The sequence below is a fragment of the Gobio gobio genome, assembly GCF_949357685.1.
Source record: "Gobio gobio genome assembly, chromosome: 24".
Classification (NCBI taxonomy): Eukaryota; Metazoa; Chordata; class Actinopteri; order Cypriniformes; family Gobionidae; genus Gobio; species Gobio gobio.
Genome location: NC_137120.1, coordinates 12193915 through 12219930, shown reverse-complemented (window position 1 = coordinate 12219930; position 26016 = coordinate 12193915). Strand labels below are relative to the sequence as shown.

General features: G+C 41.3%; 1 protein-coding gene across 1 annotated transcript in view; it reads left to right on the top strand.

The window, feature by feature from the left end:
* Positions 1-26016, top strand: part of asic1b (acid-sensing (proton-gated) ion channel 1b) — a 306597-nt gene that overhangs the window by 31344 nt on the left and 249237 nt on the right. Inside the window, exon 2 of the mRNA XM_079807345.1 lies at positions 6234-6429. Within this exon, the coding sequence (XP_079663471.1) occupies positions 6234-6429 (196 nt within the window). The remainder of the gene's footprint in view (positions 1-6233; positions 6430-26016) is intronic.

Here is a 26016-nt window from a genome sequence, read left to right as displayed (position 1 = left end):
AAATGCACACTTTAACCCCATTTTGAGCACTACGCCGAGACCTAAAGCACGATCAATGTAGAATTCAACAGCTTAGATACGCGCGTCTTCCTCTGATTGTAAACAAATCACTTCTGGGTCATGTGTCCGAACGGCGGATCTGCGTCATATTCTCGCACATGCGTCGTGGAGGCACACACGGAAGACAAGAACAAGTTGGAAAAAGGTGTTATTTTGATTTTTTTTGCGCACAAAAACTATTGTCGTCGCATCGTAAGATTATTGTAGAGTCACTGTGGTGAGATGGACTTTGTAACGATGTTTTAAGTGCCTTTTATCGGTCTTGGGAGTATAAGTGTACTGAATGCCAATGGAGGCCTGTCTGAAGCCTTTCTCAGCCATCAGCTTTCAACAAAAATATCTTCATTTGTGTTCCGAATATGAACGGAGGTCTTACGGGTCTCGAACGACGTGAGGGTGAGTAATTAAAGACAGAATTTTCATTTTTGGGTGAACTAACCCTTTAAGTAATTAAATCATATTTTGAAATCAAAATCAAAATAATACACTTACAATTTTTTTTAAAATATGTAATCTGTAATATGTAATATGTATCTGAATGTCATGTGACCATTAACCGACAAAAGATAACTTAATTTTATTATTGACCTAATTATTAATTAAGTATAGTTATAACAATATAAATATAATTCATATTAGTACGTGAACAATTATGTGTTTGATTTATGATTTTATTCTGTTTTGTTATTTTTATGTAATTATAAAAATTAATATTATTTTTATTTTGTTGTATTATTAGCTTACATGTATTATTTGACATTTAATTTAAATTGTACAATTTATTTTAATTTACTTTTTTTTTTCACCCAGTCCTAGATCTAGCGTAGGTTAACCAATGATTAATGATGAACGAGGATCTTCAGCGACATCCAAACACTTGAGATTCACATTTGTCACTTTAAAATGTGTATATATAACCATAGTGTAACTGTATAAACATATATACACCCGTCTGATGTCTGTGAGTACGGCAGGCGCACAATGGGAGCCCGTCAAGTGCTCTTGTCCTGGTGGTCAGTGTGGACTCAGAGCTCACTGAACTGACAGCGGCACGGACTAAGAGGATAATGGCCTGGGAGTGAGACGGGGACAGAGCGAGCTCTGTATGCTGTCATGCCTGCATCTGTCTCTCTCGAGCCCGTCTGTCCTTCTGTCTCACCGCCTCCATTAATCTTTTACTTTGTGCTCCGGCAGCGAGAGGAAACCTGCCTGACAGCTCGTCTTTGCGGTGAGAGGTTCGAGGAAAGAGCAACAGAAGGGCGCGGAGGGTCTGAAGGAAATGAAACCTGCTCTTTCAAACGGCTGTTGTTAGACGCATTCACGTGTGTTTGCTGTCAAGAAACACCTTATGCTGTAGTTACACGTTTCTATGACTAAAAAGAAATGTGGCATATGTTTTCACTTATTGTATTCAATTCAAATTAGTCAAAATATAACTTTTTGAATCTCAGTTAACTGATTTTCAGTGTGAGATTTGTACACTCTAAAAAAATGGTGCTTTATGGAACTAAAAGTGGTTCTTGGCTCATAATCATAGGGAACCACTTTTGGTGCTATATAGCACCATATCTTATCAGGTTCTGTATGGTTGCGGTGCTATATAGCACCATATCTTATCAGGTTCTGTATGGTTGCGGTGCTATATAGCACCATATCTTATCAGGTTCTGTATGGTTGCGGTGCTATATAGCACCATATCTTATCAGGTTCTGTATGGTTGCGGTGCTATATAGCACCATATCTTATCAGGTTCTGTATGGTAGCGGTGCTATATAGCACCATATCTTATCAGGTTCTGTATGGTTGCGGTGCTATATAGCACCATATCTTATCAGGTCCTGTATGGTTGCGGTGCTATATAGCACCATATCTTATCAGGTTCTGTATGGTAGCGGTGCTATATAGCACCATATCTTATCAGGTTCTGTATGGTTGCGGTGCTATATAGCACCATATCTTATCAGGTTCTGTATGGTTGCGGTGCTATATAGCACCATATCTTATCAGGTTCTGTATGGTAGCGGTGCTATATAGCACCATATCTTATCAGGTTCTGTATGGTAGCGGTGCTATATAGCACCATATCTTATCAGGTTCTGTATGGTTGCGGTGCTATATAGCACCATATCTTATCAGGTTCTGTATGGTAGCGGTGCTATATAGCACCATATCTTATCAGGTTCTGTATGGTTGCGGTGCTATATAGCACCATATCTTATCAGGTTCTGTATGGTAGCGGTGCTATATAGCACCATATCTTATCAGGTTCTGTATATGGTAGCGGTGCTATATAGCACCATATCTTATCAGGTTCTGTATGGTAGCGGTGCTATATAGCACCATATCTTATCAGGTTCTGTATGGTAGCGGTGCTATATAGCACCATATCTTATCAGGTTCTGTATATGGTAGCGGTGCTATATAGCACCATATCTTATCAGGTTCTGTATGGTAGCGGTGCTATATAGCACCATATCTTATCAGGTTCTGTATGGTAGCGGTGCTATATAGCACCATATCTTATCAGGTTCTGTATATGGTAGCGGTGCTATATAGCACCTCAGTCATCCCAAAGAACCGGTGAAGAACCACTGAAGCACCAAGATTAAAGTGGTTCCTCTATGATTACGAGCCAAAGAACCACTTTTAGTGCTATCACCATTTTTAGAGCGTATCTCATAATTCATATCACAACTCTAAGTCTTAATTGCAAGTTATAAAGTCAGATTCTTGAGATATGAAGTCGCAATTGTGGGAAAAAAGTCAGAATTGTGAGATATAAAGTCGCAATTGTGAGAAAAATAGTCCGAATTGCGAGATATAAAGGCACAATTGCAACAAAAAAATCATAATTGCTTAATATAAAGTTGCAATTGCAAAAATAAAGTCAAAATTGTGAGATATAAAGCGAGAAAAAAAGACAGAATTGTGAGTTTATTTCTTTTTCTTGCAATTTCGAGTTCATTACTCGCAATTATGACTTTTTCCTTTGCGAGTTTATCTTAAAATTCTGAGAAAAAAGTTGTAAGAGATGTAAACTTGCCATTGTGAGACAAAACTCTTGTGAAAATGAACCATGGTTTTACTACAAATAAAACAAAACAAAAAAACCCCATGGTTATTATAGTTAAACCATGGTAACCACAAATGAACCATGGCTTTGCTACTCTAACCATAGTTTAACCATGGTATTTTTGGTAAAACTGTGTGTTATATAAATGGTAATACATTTTTAGCGACTTTTTAAAAAAAATATTGACTGGGGAATAAGTTGTTTTGGAGTGGTTTCATTTTGTTGACTGCGCATGTGCAACATCCTTTCGTTCATTGTTTTTGTATAATCTTTGGATGAGGTACATCTATGAATAAGTTACCTTTATTATTAGAAATGGCAATTTTAAAGTGTTAAACTGCGTTCAGCTCTCTCCTAACGTGCTGATTATCTGAATCAGAAGACAGATTGGGAACCACTGCAATAAAAATATGTTCATATATTTGTTCGTGAATCAGACATCACTATTCGCGCATGTTTATTTTAGCGTGCTGTCGCGAGGACTGTATTCACTTCAGTATGTTTCCTGCGATTGCTTTGCTGTATACGGTCAAACTCATCACATTCATCTACGACTACAAACTCAAACATAACTCAGGTAAACTACGATTTACATTATGTATTTGGTTTTATGACCCGTTAGTAACGGTCGCGTCTCGTGCGCTTTATTTATAACGGCCTACGTGAACTGCCGGTCGGTCCTGAGGTAAATTAAAAACGCCCGAGAAACGCGTTCACCTGGATTATTTTACCCAAACTTCTTGTAGTCTGGTGGTAAATGTGTCTTTACTTACTGTGAAGTGACACGTTGATGTTGTACAGCTGTTGCTTATGCCATTTGTAGTGCTCTTCGAATTAAATCCTCCTCACGGTTTAAAATCTAATGTAAGTTGAGCGTAAAGATATCAGGTGACTTTAGTGCCATAAGGTAACGTTACTTCAAATAATAGCATGTAATTTCATGAATGCGTTGTAATATTCTTGCATACCTTGTAATATACTGATTTATGCTAGCTGTATTCATATGGGATGCAGTGAATGTAAGTTAGTCATATTCAAAATATCTTGATTTGCAGTATTTCAATTGTTATTCTCATAGTCAAACACTGAATACGTGACCAGAAACCCAGTGAAATTATTAATTTGCTACCTACTGCAGCTGCATTTTTTATTTAACAAATTAAATGAATTTCTGCACATGTGTTAAAACTTTAATACATTTTACATTAGAGGGGAAAACCCTTATTATTTGTTATTCTCATCACTGTCAGTTCTGGACGAAAAGGTCAGCAGTTTTATTTTTTTTAAGCCACTGTTCATCACAGTTAAAGGGATAGTTCACCCAAAAATGAAAATTATTCCATGATTTACTCACCCTCAAGTGATTCAAGATTTTTTCAAGAGTTTTATTTGTCACATACACAGTTATATACACAATATACAACTGGCAGTGAAATGTAAACAGGTCCATGTAAACAGGTAAACAAGTCATCCTAGGTGTAACATTATATGACATTTTTCTTTCAGACGAATACAGTCAGAGTTATATTAAAAAAGTCCAGGCTCTTCCAAGCTTTATAATGGCAGTTGGGTCATTTTTGAAGTCCATAAAAGTGCATCTATCCATCATATAACGGTTCCACGCGGCTCTGGTTGTTATTAAAGGCCTTCTGAAGCGAAGTGGCGTGTTTGTGTAAGAAAAATAGCCATATTTAAAACTTTATAGACTAAAATAACTAGCTTCCGGTGGTCAGCGGTACACAAGTCAACTTACAGCGAAAGAGTAAAGGCCTTTGCACACTGAGTCCGAAATTCGCATGCAAAATTTTTGCTCGTCAAAAAATAAATTCGACCTCACGTTATGTCAATTACGCTTGCACTCTGCCTCTGAAACTTTCGTCCGTCAAAAAAAAAATCGGAACAGGTTCGATTTTCTGCGTTTTTCGCATCTATTTTTACATCTACAGCTGATGCCCAACCTAAAACTGCTGGCAATGCTGGTGAATGAATCGCCAGTGCTCAGATACCTACAATTATATATACAAATATTATTGTATCAAAAATACTACAATATCACAGCTATAATTATAGCACACCAACTCCCTGTAAACCGTGTGTGTGTGTGCGCGCGCGCGCGGATCATAGACATACTGCCAGTATCTGTTCAGGATTGGAAATTGGTGGTCTTCTTTTTAATATGTGGCTCCAGTATCGCTAGCAAAGCATCAAACGAAGCCACTGACATTCAACTTTGAATCGGTCTGGATAATCCCGCAGCTCCTTGATAAGGAGGTGGAAGACGGCATTTTGTGTTGGTTTGCGTTTTTTCTTCATAACGCATTCATTAATACGCATCGGACTCAGTGTGCAAGGTCTCTGTGCGTGACAAATTTTTCGGATCACGAATACGGAAAAACGCATGCGAAAATTTCGGACTCAGTGTGCAAAGGCCTTTAACCCTTGACGCATGTGTATTGACGAACGAAGAAGCGCAGAGAATAGAGCAAAACAAAACACCGGTCATGAATTAGAAGTCTAAAATTAGAATTTTTAAAGAGAAATGGCAGATAATTTCGATATAAGAGAAGAGGGGCTTGAATTTGTTGCCCCGTACTATCCACAAGAGGCGTCAAAGCTTGCGATGCTCCTGTCCATTGAGTCAGGGGTTACTCTTTTAGCGCAAGTCGACTCGCGTACTACTGACCGCCGGAAGCTAGTTATTTTAGTCTATAAAGTTTTAAATATGGATATTTTGTCTTACGCAAATGCGCCACTTCGCTTCAGAAGGTCTTTATTAACCCCCCTGAGCCGTGGAGCAGTTATATGATGGATAGATGCACTTTCATGGACTTCAAAAATGACCCAACAAGTCACTGCCATTATAAAGCTTGGAAGAGCCAGGACATTTTTATATAACTCTGATTGTATTCGTCTGAAAGAAGAATGTCATACACTTGGATGACTTGAGTGTGAGTAAATTTTTTGGGTGAACTATCCCTTTAAGGGCAGGAAAGTAGTGGTGGAAATAAACCATGATATACATAAAGCCATTGCCATTGAGCATTCAATGCACTGACTAAACTCAACAGGATTTTCTGATTGAAACGTCTTATCTTATCAGGTACGAGATCCGGGATACACACATGGTGGAGGAGAGCGTTATGATGACCCTGAAAGATAAGGCGGACTTCTCCAGCTTCAAGCCTCGTCCCTTCAACATGCGCGAGTTCTACGATCGAACGGGCCACGACATTAAGGAAATGCTCCTGTCCTGCTACTTCAGAGGAGCCGAATGCAGCGCAGAAGACTTCACAGTGGTGAGCACGAACGCAATCTCTGTTTTAGGTGTTCGGAAGGACGGAATCCGACCGCTGGAGACTGGAATGATGGGGAAATTGTATAAACTTGTGTGTTTTCTAGGTGCATTTTGTCCTCCATGCAACCTATAGGTACACCAAAGGCTTTATTGTCAACGTGTTCCAGAGCGGAGTGGACTTGTCGTCTTTAGATCATGCGCTGAGTTCGTACAGTCGTTCTGAAGCGAGCTTTGCTGCCTGGTGAGATAGCAAGAGATTATTTTTACCCGTGGGGTCGTATCGATCTGATCCTCTGATAATACCGTGAAGAGGCCTCACTTAAAAGGTTCCTTTATTCCCTCAGTGATTCTGGGATAAGGTTTCTGGAATGGGTTTATTCATCATCTTGCTGTATGTGATTGATAACATCCGGAGAGGGAAAGCTTTTATTCATAAGGACGCTGTAATATATTTTTGGACTTGAAGAGCACAAATGTTCGGCTTTGCACCTGTAAAGTCGACTATATTTTGAGTGGATTTGGCGAAATGGCGATTATGTTTTGTGATCCATTACTGTTGATTTCATGAAAGAGCATTTATATAATTTTCTTTAATTTAGTTATGCTGATGAGAGATGAATACTGACATTTCCAAGTACTGCAGAAGATCGAAACCATATTATGATTCGAGTTGGTGTTTGATTATTTTGTCTCTCATTTGAGCTTTAATGTAATAGTGGAGATGTACTAACTTAGCAAACGTTTTTTTTTTTAACCAAAACTTTTGCTCAATTTACCGCTTTGAGAATCTCCCTCCCATTTATCTATCAGTCTTGTTCATCTGTCCATTCCTCCTATCTGTCTCTGTTCATCTGTCCCTCCTTTCTATCTGTCCATCCGTCTATCCCTCCTGTCTACCCTTCCATCTATCTATCCATTCATCCCTCTGTCCATCTATCTGTACGTATATCTATCTATCCCTCCACCTGTCCATCTCTCCATCTCTGTCCCTACATCTAGCCCTCCACCTGTCTGTCTATCTGTCCTTCTGTCTAGTCTGCTGTCCGCATATCTTTACCCCTCTTTTATCTATCAGTCTTGTTCATCTGTCTATCCCTCCTATATGGCTCTGTTCATATGTCCCTCCTTTCTATCTGTCCATCCCTCCTGTCTACCCCTCCATCTATCTATCTATCCATCCGTCCCTCTTAGTATATCTATCCCTCAGTCTGTCTATTTGTCCATATGTCTTTATGTTCCTATAGCTGTCCCTGTGTCCAACTATCTATCTATCTGTCTATCCCTCTGTCCAACTATCTATCTATCTGTCTATCCCTCTGTCCAACTATCTATCTATCTATCTATCTATCTATCTATCTATCTATCTATCTATCTATCTATCTATCTATCTATCTATCTATCTATCTATCTATCTATCTATCTATCTATCTATCTATCTATCTATCTATCTATCTATCTATCTATCTATCTATCTATCTATCTATCTATCTATCTATCTATCTATCTATCTATCTATCTATCTATCTATCTATCTATCTATCTATCTATCTATCTATCTATCTATCCCTCCACCTGTCCGTCTCTCCATCTGTCTGTCCCTACATCTAGCCCTCCTCCTGTCTATCTATCTGTCCCTCTGTCTAGTCTGCTGTTCCTATAACTTTACCCCAATTTTATATATCATTCTTGTCCATCTGTCTATCCCTCCTGTCTACCCCTCCATCTATCTATCCATCCATCCCTCTCAGTATATCTATCCCTCAAGTCTGTCTATTTGTCCATTTGTCTATGTGTTCCTATATCTGTCCCTCTCTTCAACTATCCATCTATCTGTCCTTATATCTGTCTATCCCTCTGTCCATCTATCTGTCAGTATATCTGTCCGTATATCTATCTAGCGTCCACCTGTCCCATCTCTCCATCTATCCCTCTCTCCATCTATCCCTCTATCTATCTATCTATCTATCTATCTATCTATCTATCTATCTATCTATCTATCTATCTATCTATCTATCTATCTATCTGTCTATCTGTCTATCTGTCTATCTGTCTGTCTGTCTGTCTGTCTGTCTGTCTGTCTGTCTGTCTGTCTGTCTGTCTGTCTGTCTGTCTGTCTGTCTGTCTGTCCGTCTATCTGTCCTTATATCTGTCTATCTATCTCCTGTAAAGTTGTAAAGTCGACTATATTTTGACTGGATTTGTTGAAATGCCGGTTTGTTTTGTAGCACGATCTGTTAGCATCACTTTTGATTCTTGCCGATTTTGAAAGCCTGTTTATAGAATTACTTATTTAATTTAGTCAGTGCTCAAGCATTGAGATGGCTAGTTTAAGCTCTTACCGTCCTGGTTAACTTGAATAACTCAGATGGAAAGGTTTTAAGGTGTGTTGTCTCCGTAGATCAGTTTAAAGAGCTGTGTGAGGACCGTATTGATTATTGACAAGAGGAGATTAATTAGTGTTACGCTGACGAGAGATGAACACTGACATTTCCAAGTACTGCAGAAGAACTAAACCATATTACCATTGATTTAAAGCGACTTCCAGTGTGAGAGAGTTTGGGTTCGGCCTCTCAACATCTGAGCTTTAACGCAATAGTGGAAATTTACAAACTCAGCTTTGTTCACTCATAATTTAATGCTTTGAGGAACTCCTTTTCATTCCAAGCAAAAATGTGTCACATCTTTTTATGCTCTAGAGATGTTTTTGCTTTTCTAGTGGGATTTTTTTCAGAGTAGTTTTGAGTGAATGTTCAACACTCACATCTTTTCAGCCACACACACTCCAGCAGATAGTTCATTTAAGAGAAATTGTCTCATTTTTCTTACATGATATGGATTATTTCTTTCTTTTTTTGGTACTTGTGAACTGAACAATTAGGTTTTCTGAGCTGTTAATTTACATACAGTAACGTACATAATGACTGAATGACATCCTTTTAAGTAAATTAATTGCTGTTTTTAATATATAATAACTGTCTACAGATGCACAAATTGCTCATTTTCAAATGGTGTGTGTGTGTGTGTGTGTTTTATAAGAACCTAAACCTGTTTTGAAGACCTCATCCTCTTTGAGAATCATGTGATGGCCCAGGACTGTGGTACGCTTGAGATGTAGGTGAGCGTTTGTGCCGTTTCCCTCAGTGTCCTGGTGGACCCATAAGCCCCAGCTGCTGTGTGTGAGCGCACACATGTACGAGCGGCGTTGTGCTGATGTGAGTGTGTGTTTGTGCTGATGCTGAACAGCTCAGCAGAGAGCAATAACACTGTATGATGAGACGCACATGAGCAATGAAGCAGCTAAACTACCTTTTACGTGACGCGTGTGTGTGTGTGCGCGTGTATTTGTGTGTGTACACGTGTATGTGTGCGTGCGTGTGTGTGTGTGTATATGTGTGTGTGTGTGTGCGTGTGCATCTATCTATCTATCTATCTGTCTGTCTCTCCCTCCATCCATCTCTCCATCTATCCATCCCTTCATCTCTCCATCCGCCTGTCCATCTCTCCATTTATTCCTCCGCCTGTCCATCTCTCCATCCATCCCTCCACCTGTCCATCTATCCATCTATCCCTCCAGCTGTCCATCTACCTGTCCTTCTGTCCATCTGCCTGTCCATCTCTCCATTTATTCCTCCGCCTGCCCATCGTTCCATTTATCCCCCCGCCTGTCCATCTCTCCATCTATCTGTCCACCTGTCCATCTCTCCATCTATCCCTCCACCTGTCCATCTATCTATCCATCTTTCCATCTATCCCTCCGCCTGTCCATCTCTCCATCTTTCTCTCCATCTATCCCTCCACCTGTCCATCTCTCCATCTATCCATCCACCTGTCCATCTATCCATCCACCTGTCCATCTATCCATCTATCCCTCCGTCTGTCCAACTCTCCATCTATCCCTCCACCTGTCCATCTCTCCATCTATCCCTCCACCTGTCCATCTCTCCATCTATCCCTCCACCTGTCCAACTCTCCATCTATCCCTCCACCTGTCCAACTCTCCATCTATCCCTCCACCTGTCCGACTCTCCATCTATCCCTCAGCCTGTCCATCTCTCCATCTATCCCTCCACCTGTCCAACTCTCCATCTATCCCTCCGCCTGTCCATCTCTCCATCTCTCCATCTATGCATCCACCTGTCCAACTCTCCATCTATCCCTCCACCTGTCCATCTCTCCATCCATCCCTCCGCCTGTCCAACTCTCCATCTATCCCTCCGCCTGTCCAACTCTCCATATATCCCTCCACCTGTCCATCTATCTATCCAACTCTCCATCTCTCCATCTATCCCTCCACCTGTCCATCTATCCATCTATCCCTCCACCTGTCCATCTATCCATCCGCCTGTCCAACTCTCCATCTATCCCTCCACCTGTCCATCTCTCCATCTATCCCTCCACCTGTCCATCTCTCCATCTATCCCTCCACCTGTCCATCTCTCCATCTATCCATCCACCTGTCCATCTATCCATCCGCCTGTCCAACTCTCCATCTATCCCTCCACCTGTCCATCTCTCCATCTATCCCTCCGCCTGTCCATCTCTCCATCTATCCATCTATGCATCCACCTGTCCAACTCTCCATCTATCCCTCCACCTGTCCAACTCTCCATCTATCCCTCCACCTGTCCATCTCTCCATCCATCCCTCCGCCTGTCCAACTCTCCATCTATCCCTCCGCCTGTCCAACTCTCCATATATCCCTCCACCTGTCCATCTATCTATCCAACTCTCCATCTCTCCATCTATCCCTCCACCTGTCCATCTATCCATCTATCCCTCCACCTGTCCATCTATCCATCCGCCTGTCCAACTCTCCATCTATCCCTCCACCTGTCCATCTCTCCATCTATCCCTCCACCTGTCCATCTCTCCATCTATCCCTCCACCTGTCCATCTCTCCATCTATCCATCCACCTGTCCATCTATCCATCCGCCTGTCCAACTCTCCATCTATCCCTCCACCTGTCCATCTCTCCATCTATCCCTCCACCTGTCCATCTATCTATCCAACTCTCCATCTCTCCATCTATCCCTCCACCTGTCCATCTATCCATCTATCCCTCCACCTGTCCATCTATCCATCCGCCTGTCCAACTCTCCATCTATCCCTCCACCTGTCCATCTCTGCATCTATCCCTCCACCTGTCCAACTCTCCATCTATCCCTCCGCCTGTCCATCTCTCCATCTATCCATCTATGCATCCACCTGTCCAACTCTCCATCTATCCCTCCACCTGTCCAACTCTCCATCTATCCCTCCGCCTGTCCAACTCTCCATCTATCCCTCCGCCTGTCCATCTCTCCATCTATCCCTCCACCTGTCCAACTCTACATCTATCCCTCCACCTGTCCATCTCTCCATCTATCCCTCCACCTGTCCATCTCTCCATCTATCCCTCCTCCTGTCCAACTCTCCATCTATCCCTCCGCCTGTCCATCTCTCCATCTATCCATCTATGCATCCACCTGTCCAACTCTCCATCTATCCCTCCACCTGTCCAACTCTCCATCTATCCCTCCACCTGTCCATCTCTCCATCTATCCCTCAGCCTGTCCATCTCTCCATCTATCCCTCCGCCTGTCCATCTCTCCATCTATCCCTCCACCTGTCCAACTCTACATCTATCCCTCCACCTGTCCATCTCTCCATCTATCCCTCCACCTGTCCATCTCTCCATCTATCCCTCCTCCTGTCCAACTCTCCATCTATCCCTCCGCCTGTCCATCTCTCCATCTATCCATCTATGCATCCACCTGTCCAACTCTCCATCTATCCATCCACCTGTCCAACTCTCCATCTATCCCTCCACCTGTCCATCTCTCCATCTATCCCTCCACCTGTCCAACTCTCCATCTATCCCTCAGCCTGTCCATCTCTCCATCCATCCCTCTGCCTGTCCAACTCTCCATCTATCCCTCCGCCTGTCCAACTCTCCATCTATCCCTCCACCTGTCCATCTATCTATCCATCTCTTCATCTATCCCTCTGCCTGTCCATCTCTCCATCCATCCCTCTGCCTGTCCAACTCTCCATCTATCCCTCCACCTGTCCATCTATCTATCCATCTCTTCATCTATCCCTCCACCTGTCCAACTCTCCATCTATCCCTCCACCTGTCCATCTCTCCATCTATCCCTCCACCTGTCCATCTCTCCATCTATCCCTCCACCTGTCCAACTCTCCATCTATCCCTCAGCCTGTCCATCTCTCCATCCATCCCTCTGCCTGTCCAACTCTCCATCTATCCCTCCGCCTGTCCAACTCTCCATCTATCCCTCCACCTGTCCATCTATCTATCCATCTCTTCATCTATCCCTCTGCCTGTCCATCTCTCCATCCATCCCTCTGCCTGTCCAACTCTCCATCTATCCCTCCACCTGTCCATCTATCTATCCATCTCTTCATCTATCCCTCCACCTGTCCATCTATCTATCCATCTCTTCATCTATCCCTCTGCCTGTCCAACTCTCCATCTATCCCTCCGCCTGTCCATCTATCTATCCATCTCTTCATCTATCCCTCTGCCTGTCCATCTCTCCATCCATCCCTCCGCCTGTCCAACTCTCCATCTATCCCTCCGCCTGTCCAACTCTCCATCTATCCCTCCACCTGTCCATCTATCTATCCATCTGTTCATCTATCCCTCTGCCTGTCCATCTCTCCATCCATCCCTCCGCCTGTCCAACTCTCTATCTATCCCTCCACCTGTCCATCGATCTATCCATCTCTTCATCTATCCCTCCGTCTGTCCATCCCTCCATCTATTTATCTATCTGTCCATTTGTCTGTTTTTCCGTCCTTCCCTATATATAGGTCTGTCTCTCTATCTGTCTCTCTATCTGTCCATTTTTCTATATTTTCTTTTAGTCCGTCTAAAAACAGTCAGGTGCTGTGTCATGCATCTCTGGGTAGTTCTTGTACCTTCTTGAAAAAAAACTGTCCAGTGCACTTTAATTGCTCTCTCATTATAAGAAGCCACACAACACCAGAAGGGCCGTTTAGTGTGCAGGTTCCTTGAGTGAGAGAACACGGCGACCTAAAAACGGACCCGAGTTCAGTCTGAGTACAGGCGTTTGTTGTTGATTGTATATATAAATCCATCCGTCTCATCTCGACGCCTCAGTCCGCTGCTCCTGTGATAAAGAGTTTGAACTTCCAGAGCAGAGAATTCCCTGCGGAACATCAGCGGAAAGTTTCTTCAAACTAGTTACCATGAAAACAAACTACTAGAAGGACAATAGGAAATATCCACCCTGTGCAATTTAATTCAGTACTTCCACTACACTTTCTACCTTTATCCCAGATTAACTATAGAAATTCTTATAGTTGCTCAATGTAACTCTAGCAATTTCTACTGCCCCACCAAAACGTCTCTCGTGGCCATTTTAACCTTGTGGGTTGTCTTTGGATATTATGGGCGGCTACGTGATTTTGTTATATTTTTAATTAGAAAACCTGCTTTAAGTGCCTTTTTAGGGTTGTCCCTAGTTGAAATCAAATTAATTACGTAATATTCCAGTTATTTACTCTAATGATGTGTGTATATTATTCTGTGCTGAGAAAAGCTTCCAATTGAAGACTTAATGACATTGTGCCTGACCAGAAATTTTAAATGATATTACCAAATGTCAGTATGTTAATTGTTATTGTTGGTCGGTCATTGTTTTTCAGGAAAATTGGTAGGCACACTTTTTGTTACACAGTGTAATTGGAGGCATGATTAACTGCATATTTCATATTTTTAAGCACTACATTAACAAGGAAAATCAACAGTCCTGTGTATTATATTAACATTTACATGTCAAATGACATTTTGTGATTGATTTGTCACATTGATTAGCTTACTGTTAATGTTGCATTATGCATGTTAAATTAAAAAATGTATGAAAATCTATAGTAATTGATAAATAAATGTATTGAAATAAAAATGGCCTCTAAAAGGCATATTGTGGTGCAAAAAAATATATTACTAGACATTTGCGTCTTAGTCTAGGCTGGAAATTATCATTTCTGTTTATAATTTCCTCCCACAATGAGTGAAATGTGTGCGAGGGTCTCAAATGTGCTGTTGTCTGCTAGTCCCCTTCTTTTCTCATATCGCTTTTGGAAAGATGGATGTGTGAATGAGTGAGTGGGTGTATCCGCTCACGGCGTTATGGCTTTAAACCAGAGATTTCATGACTGTTCGTACACACATCTCATTTTTTGATATTCAGACCCAATATCAGCTCCACATGTGGGTGTTCCTGTAAAGGTGTGTTGCGCTGGTCCCTTTATAGAGAATTACATTGTTCATGAATTCAGCATTAGTAGATTATGTGATTTCACTTATGTGAGGTCCTTTCTCCTCCGTGACACTTTTAGTATGCCTTCTGTCCTGGTATAGTGCTATATTTAGCATTGACAGTGACAGTGACAGTGACATGACATGAAGACCAAGTATGGTGAAGGCTGAGATGGTAAGCCATTCAAGTAGTGAACACACTCACGCCTAGAGCCATTTTGCTGTGGTGCCTGGGGAGCGATTCCTCAGTATTTAGAATCGAACCCGCAACCTTCAGGTTACCAGTCTGACTCTCTAACCATTAGTCTTGTTTGCTAAGTCAAGCTTTTCTATTACTAGTGCTCACCATTTTGGTTGGTTAGTCCTGTTTGTAACTCAACTGTTTTGACCTGTAAACAACCACCCAGTTCTTGGCAACCACCTAAATATTCTAACATCGTAGCAACGCCCCCGTAGTAAACCTCATCACAATGTGGTAAAATGCTCAAAACACCTTAGCAACCACTCAGCAACATAGTAGCACCCTGGCAACCACCTATGATCAACCACACAATGATGCATTTAAACCACTCTGTGCTCCTTGGCAACATAGCAACACCTTAGCGACCACCCAAACAAATGATCAACCACACAACAATGCATTAAACCACTCTGAGCTTCTTGGCAACATAGCAACGCCCTACCACTCAGTGCACCTTGGCAACATAGCAACGCCCTACCACTCAGTGCACCTTGGCAACATAGCAACGCCCTACCACTCAGAGCACCTTGGCAACATAGCAACGCCCTACCACTCAGAGCACCTTGGCAACATAGCAACGCCCAACACTCAGAGCACCTTGGCAACATAGCAACACCCTACCACTCAGTGCACCTTGGCAACATAGCAACGCCCTACCACTCAGTGCACCTTGGAAACATAGCAACGCCCTACCACTCAGAGCACCTTGGCAACATAGCAACGCCCTACCACTCAGAGCACCTTGGCAACATAGCAACGCCCAACACTCAGAGCACCTTGGCAACATAGCAACACCCTACCACTCAGAGCACCTTGGCAACATAGCAACGCCCAACACTCAGAGCACCTTGGCAACATAGCAACGCCCTACCACTCAGAGCACCTTGGCAATGTTGCAACGCCCTACCACTCAGAGCACCTTGGCAACATAGCAACGCCCAACACTCAGAGCACCTTGGCAACATAGCAACGCCCTACCACTCAGAGCACCTTGGCAATGTTGCAACGCCCTACCACTCAGAGCACCTTGGAAACATAGCAACGCCCTACCACTCAGAGCACCTTGGCAACATAGCAACGCCCTACCACTCAGAGCACCTTGGCAACATAGCAACGCCCTACCACTCAGAGCACCTTGGCAACATAGCAATGCCCTACCACTCAGAGCACCTTGGAAACATAGCAACACCCTACCACTCAGAGCACCTTGGCAACATAGCAACGCTCTACCACTCAGAGCACCTTGGCTACATAGCAACGCCCTACCACTCAGAGCACCTTGGCAACATAGCAACGCCCTACCACTCAGAGCACCTTGGCTACATAGCAACACCCTACCACTCAGAGCACCTTGGCAACGTTGCAACACCCTACCACTCAGAGCACCGTGGCTACATAGCAACACCCTAGCAACCACCCAAACAAATGATCAACTGCATAACAATCTACTAAAACCACTCCGAGCACCTTGGCAACATAGCAACGCCCTACCACTCAGAGCACCTTGGCTACATAGCAACGCCCTACCACTCAGAGCACCTTGGCTACATAGCAACGCCCTACCACTCAGAGCACCTTGGCAACATAGCAACGCCCTACCACTCAGAGCACCTTGGCAACATAGCAACGCCCTACCACTCAGAGCACCTTGGCAACATAGCAACACCCTACCACTCAGAGCACCTTGGCAACGTTGCAACACCCTACCACTCAGAGCACCGTGGCTACATAGCAACACCCTAGCAACCACCCAAACAAATGATCAACTGCATAACAATCTACTAAAACCACTCCGAGCACCTCGGCAATATAGCAACGCCCTAGCAACCACCCAAACAAATGATCAATCACATAACAATGCATTAAAACCACTCAGATCACCTTGGCAACATAGCAACACCCTAGCAACCACCCTAGTGTCAATGTGCTAACTTTTTAATGGGATGTTGCCCCGATTTTCTTTTAGAATATATACAAATCTAGTGATTTCTCCTTGTTGTTCAGCTTAATTTATATCCAGAGACTGTTTTTAGGCTCCTCCGCTTCCTTTCACCTCTTCAGATGTTGCATTCCGACTGATGTACGTGGGTCTTATGAATACGAGATGTGATTGACGGACAATTCAACAGGGCTCAGCACTTCACGCGCGTGTGTTCCTGTTCGATCAAACCCGGCCTTCTTTCTTCAGACCTTTGATTTCCTTCTCTCTTTCCCTCTTGAAGCACTTTGATGTGAATGGACTCTATTGTTTTGTTACGGGGAAGAAAAAAACACGAAGCTGCTCTGACCATATTGGCGTTTTTTTTTTTACTTTATTTTTTTTTTTTCAGAGGGTGATTATTACCATCCCTCACAAAAAGGAATGCAGGTTGGGAAATTGGAGGCTTTTTGTGAGTTTAAGTCAAAGCCGATTACTTTCACCTCCCAATAAACAGCATTTGCAACCGGCCTAAATTTACATTTTTATGTGCAACCAAGTGAAAAGATTCCCTGCTTTGCATAGTCAACAATTCCGTCGCATTTTCAGAGCCACTCTCAAATACAATGTATTTTCATAATCATCCGGCAGATTTTGGGACTTCCTGATCCAGTAAATAATCCCTTAAGGGTTTTTTTTCGCTCCAGACCTGCTGCACAGGACCATAAAAAAGATCAGCATGGCTTATTCTTGGTGTTTTTTATTTTATTTTATTTTTTTACATCCAATAGAAAGAACTTTCAGTCCATTTGTCTGCTTTAAGAAGTCTGAAAGGAAATACATTGCATTTTATTTTAGTTTTATGGAAAAATGTGCAGTTTATACTCCATATTGCCCAATTTTATTTTATGATTAGCATGTTAAACAGTAAATATTCAAATAGTAGTATGCTGGTGTTGTCACATGACCTCATTTCTTTGCATTATTTAGTTAAATAATATTTTATACGTTTTTAAAAAAGATTTTGTAATTTGACAGCCAGTTTAAATAAAGATTACAAAAATATTTATATAAAACAATAATGTTACGCACATTGTGGGATACAATAGTATGCGAGCATGCTTTTCCGACCGGATCCAACTGTAATTCCACACAATAGTAGAGTTTCCTTTTCGTGTCTCTCTTTCTCTCATTTGTATGCGGCGGTTGATGGGAGGTGATATTTCATCTTCACTATGTCAGAGGGAAATGGTAACGCTGGCGTCTCGGTCAAGAGGTCAGATGGTGATCGTGCCTGTTGAGCTGACATGACCCCTGGTGCTCATCGCGCCCGTAACCTGCTGCTAACACACTCATGCTCGCATTTACTGATCACACGCGGTTATGTTACAGAAAGTACAGATTTGAGCAGATGAGGATTGATATCAGTGGCCAATCTGTGGCTAATTTGTGTCTTTTTATGATAACGATCTCCTTCGGCAAAGTAGATTCAATCGGAGCTAAACTATCCGCAGTTATAATTAATGAATATTTATATTGGCAAACAGTGCAGAGACGTATTAAACTCACTGAAGCTCGTACAATTCAATACATTTGAAAGTTACAACAGAGGCCTGTAATTGAGATGCATTTCTATAGTGAATCATTTTGTGTTCATTTGTGAAACTTGCAAATTATACCAATAGGAAGAAATCAGCTGTTTTTCAAACCCTCGTGAGAGGTGTTATTTTAGTATTTATGTTATTATATTTATTAATTTTGAATTGGGTTTTATTTTTTGGTTTAAATTGTAGTTTAAGTTCATCATTTTGTTAGTAGTTAAAAAAAATCTATTTACCTTTTAATTTATTTTAGTTTTCGCAATTTTGTGTTTTTTATCATTTTTATTCTATTTTGCAAATATTTTTAGTAACTTAAACTTAATTTTAGCAAGTTGCCAAGGCAACAGTTCAAATTAGTTTTTTTTTTGTCTAATATTTATTTTTTATTTTATTGCAGCTTAATTTTTCCAATAATCAAAGTTGATGATTTAAAATGGTTGACATTTTACACCGGAATTTTCATTGTTACTTTTCATAAATACACTTTCTCAATCAACATTTCTTGTTTGCCGTCTTGGATGATTTTTTTTTTTAACAGTGCATTGTGGGATCAGTGCCTTAGCGAAGTTTACATAGGAAGTCTGTGACAGATTTAAATGTAAACGTGCTAGATGGTTTGACCGTTGTGCTCGCAACTTTTGCAACGTCTCAGGCATGAAATTTTGTTATAAAAATGCAGCGCTCGACTTAAGAATTTCAACTATTAAAAAAAAAGTCTTGCTTTTTTTCATTTTTAAAGGGTTAGTTCACCCAAAAATTTAAATTAGTCCATGATTTACTCACCCTCAAGTCATCCTAGGTGTATATGAAATTCTTCTTTCAGACGAATACAATCCGAGTTATATAAAAAATGTCCTGGCTCTTCCAAGCTTTATAATGGCAGTGACTTCTTGGGTCATTTTTGAAGTCCATAAAAGTGCATCTATCCGTCATATAACCGCTCCACACGGCTCCGGGGGGGTTAATAAAGGTCTCCTGAAGTGAACTGGTGCCTTTGTGTAAGGAAAAAAAAACATGTGTTGTACGGGTCAGTGGTACGCGAGTCGGCGTGCGCTAAAACGCAATGTACACTCTAAAAAATACTGGGTTAAGAACAACCCAAGCTGGGTTGAAAATGGACAAACCCAGCAATTGGGTTGTTTTAACCCAGCAATTAGGTTGTTTTAAGCAAACATTTAACCCAACTGCTAGTTTAAAACAACCCATTCACTGGGTTAAAACAACCCAATTGCTGGGTTTGTCCATTTTCAACCCAACTTGGGTTCTTTTTAACCCAGTATTTTTTAGAGTGTACAGGTGCATCACTAGCTTTGACGCTTCTCATGGATGATAGGGCTGGGCAACAAACTCAAGCCCCTCTTCTCTTATATAGAAATCCTCCGCCATTTCTCTTGAAAAATTCTCGTTTTTAGACTTCTAATTCATGACCAGTGTTTTGTTTCGCTCTATTCTCTGTGCTTTTGCGTTCGTCAATACGCATGCGTCAAGGGTCAAGGGTTCTTTCGAAACAAACGCGCCACTTCGCTTCAGAAGGCCTTTATTAACCCACCGGAGCCGTGTGGAGCCGTTATATGATGGATAGATGCACTTTTATGGACTTCAAAAATGACCCAACAAGTCACTGTCATTACAGCTTGGATTTGCCTGGACATTTTTTAATATAACTCTGATTGTGTTCGTCTGAAAGAAGAATGTCATATACACCTAGGATGACTTGAGGGTGAGTAAATCATGGCCTTATTTTCATTTTTGTATGAACTAACCCTTTAAGTGCAAAAATGCTTTCTTTTTTTTCTTTTGGGGCAGCCTATTCATTAGTATCATGCCTACGATGTCTTAAATACTACCTAGGTTGGCAGCTGACTAGGTTTTGGAACGGTTCACTTCAAAACAGTACCAAATATAGACATGATTGGTCTGGCAAATCTCATAACCAGAAACACGAAATTGTATTGAAGTCAACAAGTTCCTTTTCAAAAGTTACTTTGAGCACCACTTTAATTGTCAAATGTTCAAAGTAAGTGACTGTTCACCCCCACACTAGAAAATTCACACTAGTATATTTACAAATACTTACAAAGAAACGGCAAGTAACACATTAAATTAAACGTAAAACTCTGGAGTAGAAAGACTGAAATAGTATTTTCATATAAAATGTACTCCAATAATCTTTGTGTAGGCACAGTTCTCAAGTGTCTTGAGTGGTTTAGCCCTCCTCTCACTGTCTGTAGCCCCGCCCACATGTACTTAGAGCCTGAGATCGTTCTTATTGAGCCAGCCAATCCATTCCTCTGTCTTTCTCCACAGGACTCAAAGAACATTGATAATAGAATCAATGAAATCTCTTTACCAGACGCCGCACAGATCTTCTGCCACATGGTCTTCAGATTGTGTCTGCTTGTCTAACCAGTCCCCAGAATGCACTGTAAACATTTGCACGCTTCAGCCCTGTGTCGCTAAGCGCGTTATCTGAAGTTCAAATGAGCTCTTGAAGTTCTTGCGGGGCGTTCTGTGTCTTCAAATCCCTCCGGTGTCTTCATTGTCATTCAGGGCTCATCGGAGACCTCAGTGCTCGGCTTTATGATTCCCACAACCCGCTTCCAGGCCAGATCAATCAATTCTCCATTACTGTAGTGATCAATTAGATCCCGGCTGGTGAATTATAAATGCAGAGCTAATGAGGAACAGGGTCGTTATGGGACAAGAGGGTCTGATGTTTTACATATGGGTCCTCGTGAGGTTCAAGACGGCAGTGGCCGCTGTGACAGTTTGCTAAGAAAAGAAGCAAAGTTTATAGCTCAGATGTTGCTCCTTAAATTCCTTTGGATAATTGCAGTAAAATGAATATGGAGAGCAGCTTAGATTGAGAACTTGAGGAGAAATATTTGAGTTCATATTGAGATTTTGGCCTATAGTAAATCTGAGCACAGTTTTTCCGCTGGAGAAACATCTGAGAAGTTGGCATACGTATCCATTTATATCCATACTTATTCCAACTATTGAGAAATTAAAGCGGTCTCATGTGTGATTTCTCTTTTATAATGGAGGCTGTGTCTTGTTAGTTTTGAGATTGATTCGTTAAGCAACGAGTGGAGCAGATTCGATATTTTTCTATGAAGCCATTGGAGATCAATAGGATGCAAAGTGTTTTATTAGTGTCTAATTATCTGTGGCGATCACTTAATTTGATTCAGTTTAACCACGTTAAATTGTCGACCCAAGGGTTCATGGGATATTGACTGAATCATCATATATCTCATTCTGTGAGATTTCAGATTCTTCTGTGCAGTTCTGTCATCATTTAAAGCTTGACTGACTGCTCGTAATTGCTTATAATAGATTGATTTGTCAAAGTGCAAAGTACCACCACTGAATTATATTTTACTCAAATAATGGGAGTGCAATCGGAATTGAATGTGGCAAGAATGCAAATAAGTACATTTATAAGACACTATTTTGAAAGCGCATCTTTCTATGTGTTGTTTCAGCTCTCATACAGCTTGACCAGTGTAGCTTGATTCATGAATGAACGATTGAATTAATGTTGTAATACTTTTTTTAACGATTCAGAATTATTCTAAATGAGTAAGTTGAGTTCTTTAAAAAAAAAATTTGTTTTAGTTTTCTCCATACTCTGTTTGCAGGTTGCATCATTGGGGGTGACAATTACTGCATTTTTAGGGAGTCATTTGATTCATTCACTTAAATGATTCAAAAACAGAATTTCATTTAATAACAAAAATAAAGTGCTTGTCTTAATGAGTGAGTCAGTTGAATTAATCATTCACACAAAGTCATTAATTCATCCATTCAACTGATTTGTTCAAACACATTCATCATTCTGGGATCATTCTGGAATTAATTGAGTGATTATCTTTATGAATAAGTGAATCATTCACTTAAAGGTGAACTATGTAAGATTTTTGCTGTAAAATATCCAGAAACCACTTGGCCAGTGTTATATATTTTGTTCAGTTGAGTACTTTGAATATCCCAAATGTTTCCAACTATTTGTAAATCGTGAGAAATTGCTATTTTAACCAAGGAACCGGGACGTGTGAGCTATGCGTGTGAGGGAGTCGCCTGTCGATTGCGTCATATCTGCGTTACCCTCGGTTTCCGGTTTTATTCAGTGAAACACTTTACTCTCACTGCAGTGTGAACAAGTGTCATAGCAGCCGCCGAGCGAACGTCATAACTTCCCTTTCAACACACTCAGATATATCTAATACGATAAACAGAGTTGCGTTACCTCATACTCATGACTGGAAAAGAGGAAGTGGCGCCGGCGACCGTGTCATAATAAAAGTCCCGCCGGCGATTATGCCATAATAACAGTCCCGCGCTTCAATCGCTCCTGCGGCCTTGCTCAGCTCCACAACACTCGGTCCTGCTCTGCTTCACTACAGTAATGTTAATAATCGCATCCATGAACATGATTTCTGCCCGAGTCCTATCCTGACTCTTTCCCACCGGCTGTGAGGTGAAGACAACATGTCCCAAGATTCTGCGCTCAAACGTGGCGTCATCAAACTACGCCTTTGTTTTGAACAGGCGACCTCTAGTGGATGGAAAAGTTACATAGTGTAGCTTTAAATTGTTCAGAAACACAGATTCGTCCAGAAACTAATCAAGTGACTGTCTTTATGTATTAGTAGCGTCACAAAGTGCCCCCTTACTTCTGCTCCGGTTAACCAAAACACTCCTCCGGACCCCAGACCTCAGACCCTGAACCCCCTGAAAATTCGAAATGCGTGCCCACTTCGTGAGTCCTTTAACTCTGTGATTTAATCATTCCTTCAAGCGATTTGTTCAAATTAATTCAGGAACACATCTAGTGACCATCTTTGAGTTATCATTGTTTTTGAATGAATAGCTTTAAAGCGATAGTTCACCCTGAAGTAGGGCTGGACGATTAATCGAAAACAAAATTTAGAACCTCTAACCGATGTAATTTTCCCATGTCGGTTATTTAGGAGCAGTTATCTTTGTTTGTAGATGCTCAGAATTACTATGGCAATTGCATGTTTTACACAGTTTATACAGGCAAGTTAATCAGCATTCTCATATGCGCTCATACACACACAGAGACGGCGCATGCAAGCCCCGAAGCCAAATCACTTTCACTTGCGTCCTCATAAAGTTTATAATTTAAATGAGTTTAAAGGCTTGGCAGTTTGAACATTAAAGCGATTGTGCACTATTCAAGAACAACGTTATGGAAAACTTCTCCGTTCAAGGCTCATGAGCTGTTTTCTGTGACACAGAGAGCCGAGGCATATAGAAACAATTTTCAATATTCACTTCACTATAGTTCTTATCAAGAAAAATGCACCTATATTCAGATGGCGTTCACCTGCAGGCATCTTTTCTTCAGACTGTTGCTTTGCGCATATCTGGCGAGCCGACAGACATCATAAAGCGTGCATCTGTCGCCGCAGTTCCTCACCAGATGTCGCCTGTATGAGGCCTCGATGCAATCCATATGGTCCGAGCTGATTTCACAACTCCGGTTGATTTTTCAGAGGCGGTTTTCCCCAGTGGGAATAAACCAGCTCTGAGCTGGCCTTTAAAACATCGCCAGATCCCTCCTGCGCACTTTACAACACCCTGATGTTTTTAATTAAGGCAGGAGCCGGGCGATCCAGGCCGGTGAAGACAAAATGCAATGACATGCCGATCTGAGGAATCCGTTTAGCTCCATAAATAATGACTTCGGCATCTGCCGGCCCTTAAAACGCTTGGTTTTTCAATACAAACGAAGAGGGTTTGGGAATATGAAATGATCTTGAGCAGCTTATCCCTTAAAGAATCAATTATGAACGCTTTGGAGAAGATCAGAAGCGCTCGCCTGGGCTTTTCAGAGACAGGAAGTGTGCACTTGAAATGAGGAAGCCGATGCGTGTGCCGGGAACTTATCGTTGCTTTGGGGGGAGAGAGAAGGAGAAAGAGAGAGGAAGTCGGGAGAGAGCGACAGCGAACGCACTGTGCATGATAAACAGCAATAATCCTGTAAGGAAACTTCAGCTCTCTTCTAATGTGACGTCCACTTTCTGTGCCGGTGGTCAGAGCCATTTGTTTCTGATTGAAATGATCATTATTAGGGCTGAGTATTGAAACAAATTTCACTATTTGATTTGATTTCAATTCACAAGCTTGCAATTCGATTAGATTTCGATTCAATATGGATTATTTTGGATATATATATATCAGGTACAATACATGGCAAATTTTCTCAAGGAAAACAAATCTTTTAACTAATGCTGTAAACTGGGAGTCAGTTGTAGCCTACTTTAATATTGAAGGTAAAAATGTACTGATTCGTATACAAACACTTCAATTACACTTAGTGATTTTTTTTTTTATAATAATAAATTGATAATATTAAAGGGTTAGTTCACCCAAAAATGAAAATTCTGTCATTAATTACTCACCCTTATGTCCTTCGACACCCGTAAGACCTCCGTTCATATTCGGAACACAAATGAAGATATTTTAGTTGAAAGCTGATGGCTGAGAAAGGCTTCAGATAGGCCTCCATTGGCATTCAGTACACTTATACTCCCAAGACCCATAAAAGGCACTTAAAATGTCATTACAAAGTCCATCTCACCACAGTGACTCTACAATAATCTTACGATGCGACGACAATAGTTTTTGAGTGCAAAAAAAAATCAAAATAACACCTTTATCCAGCTTGTTATTGCCTTCCGTGTGTGCCTCCACGACGCATGCGCGAGAATATGACGTAGCGCCGGGGCTCGGGATTCCATGAAATGCACACTTTAACCCCATTTTGAGCACTACGCCGAGACCTAAAGCACGATCAATGTAGAATCCAACAGCTTAGACACGCGCGTCTTCCTCTGATTGTAAACAAATCACTTCTGGGTCATCTGTCCGAACGCCGGATCTGCGTCATATTCTCGCGCATGCGTCGTGGAGGCACACACGGAAGGCAGTAACAAGTTTGAAAAAGGTGTTATTTTGATTTTTTTTGCGCACAAAAACTATTGTCGTCGCATCGTAAGATTATTGTAGAGTCACTGTGGTGAGATGGACTTTGTAACGATGTTTTGAGTGCCTTTTATCCGTCTTGGGAGTATAAGTGTACTGAATGCCAATGGAGGCCTATCTGAAGCCTTTCTCAGCCATCAGCTTTCAACAAAAATATCTTCATTTGTGTTCCGAATATGAACGGAGGTCTTACGGGTCTCGAACGACGTGAGGGTGAGTAATTAATGACAGAATTTTCATTTTTGGGTGAACTAACCCTTTAACTGTACAATTACATAATCATATTTCTACTCCAATTCATTTTTTGAAATATAAACATTTTAAATGGTGGCTGTCATAACTTGCCAGATTTATTTATTTATCTTTGTTAATGTTAATTTCAACCTTTACTAATGCACTATTAAAATCTTGTTAACATTAGTTAATGCACTGTGAACTAACATGAACAAACCATGAACAGCTGGTTTTTTATGAACTAACGTTAACAAAGATGAACTAATGCTGAACGGAGGTGTTGTTCATGTTA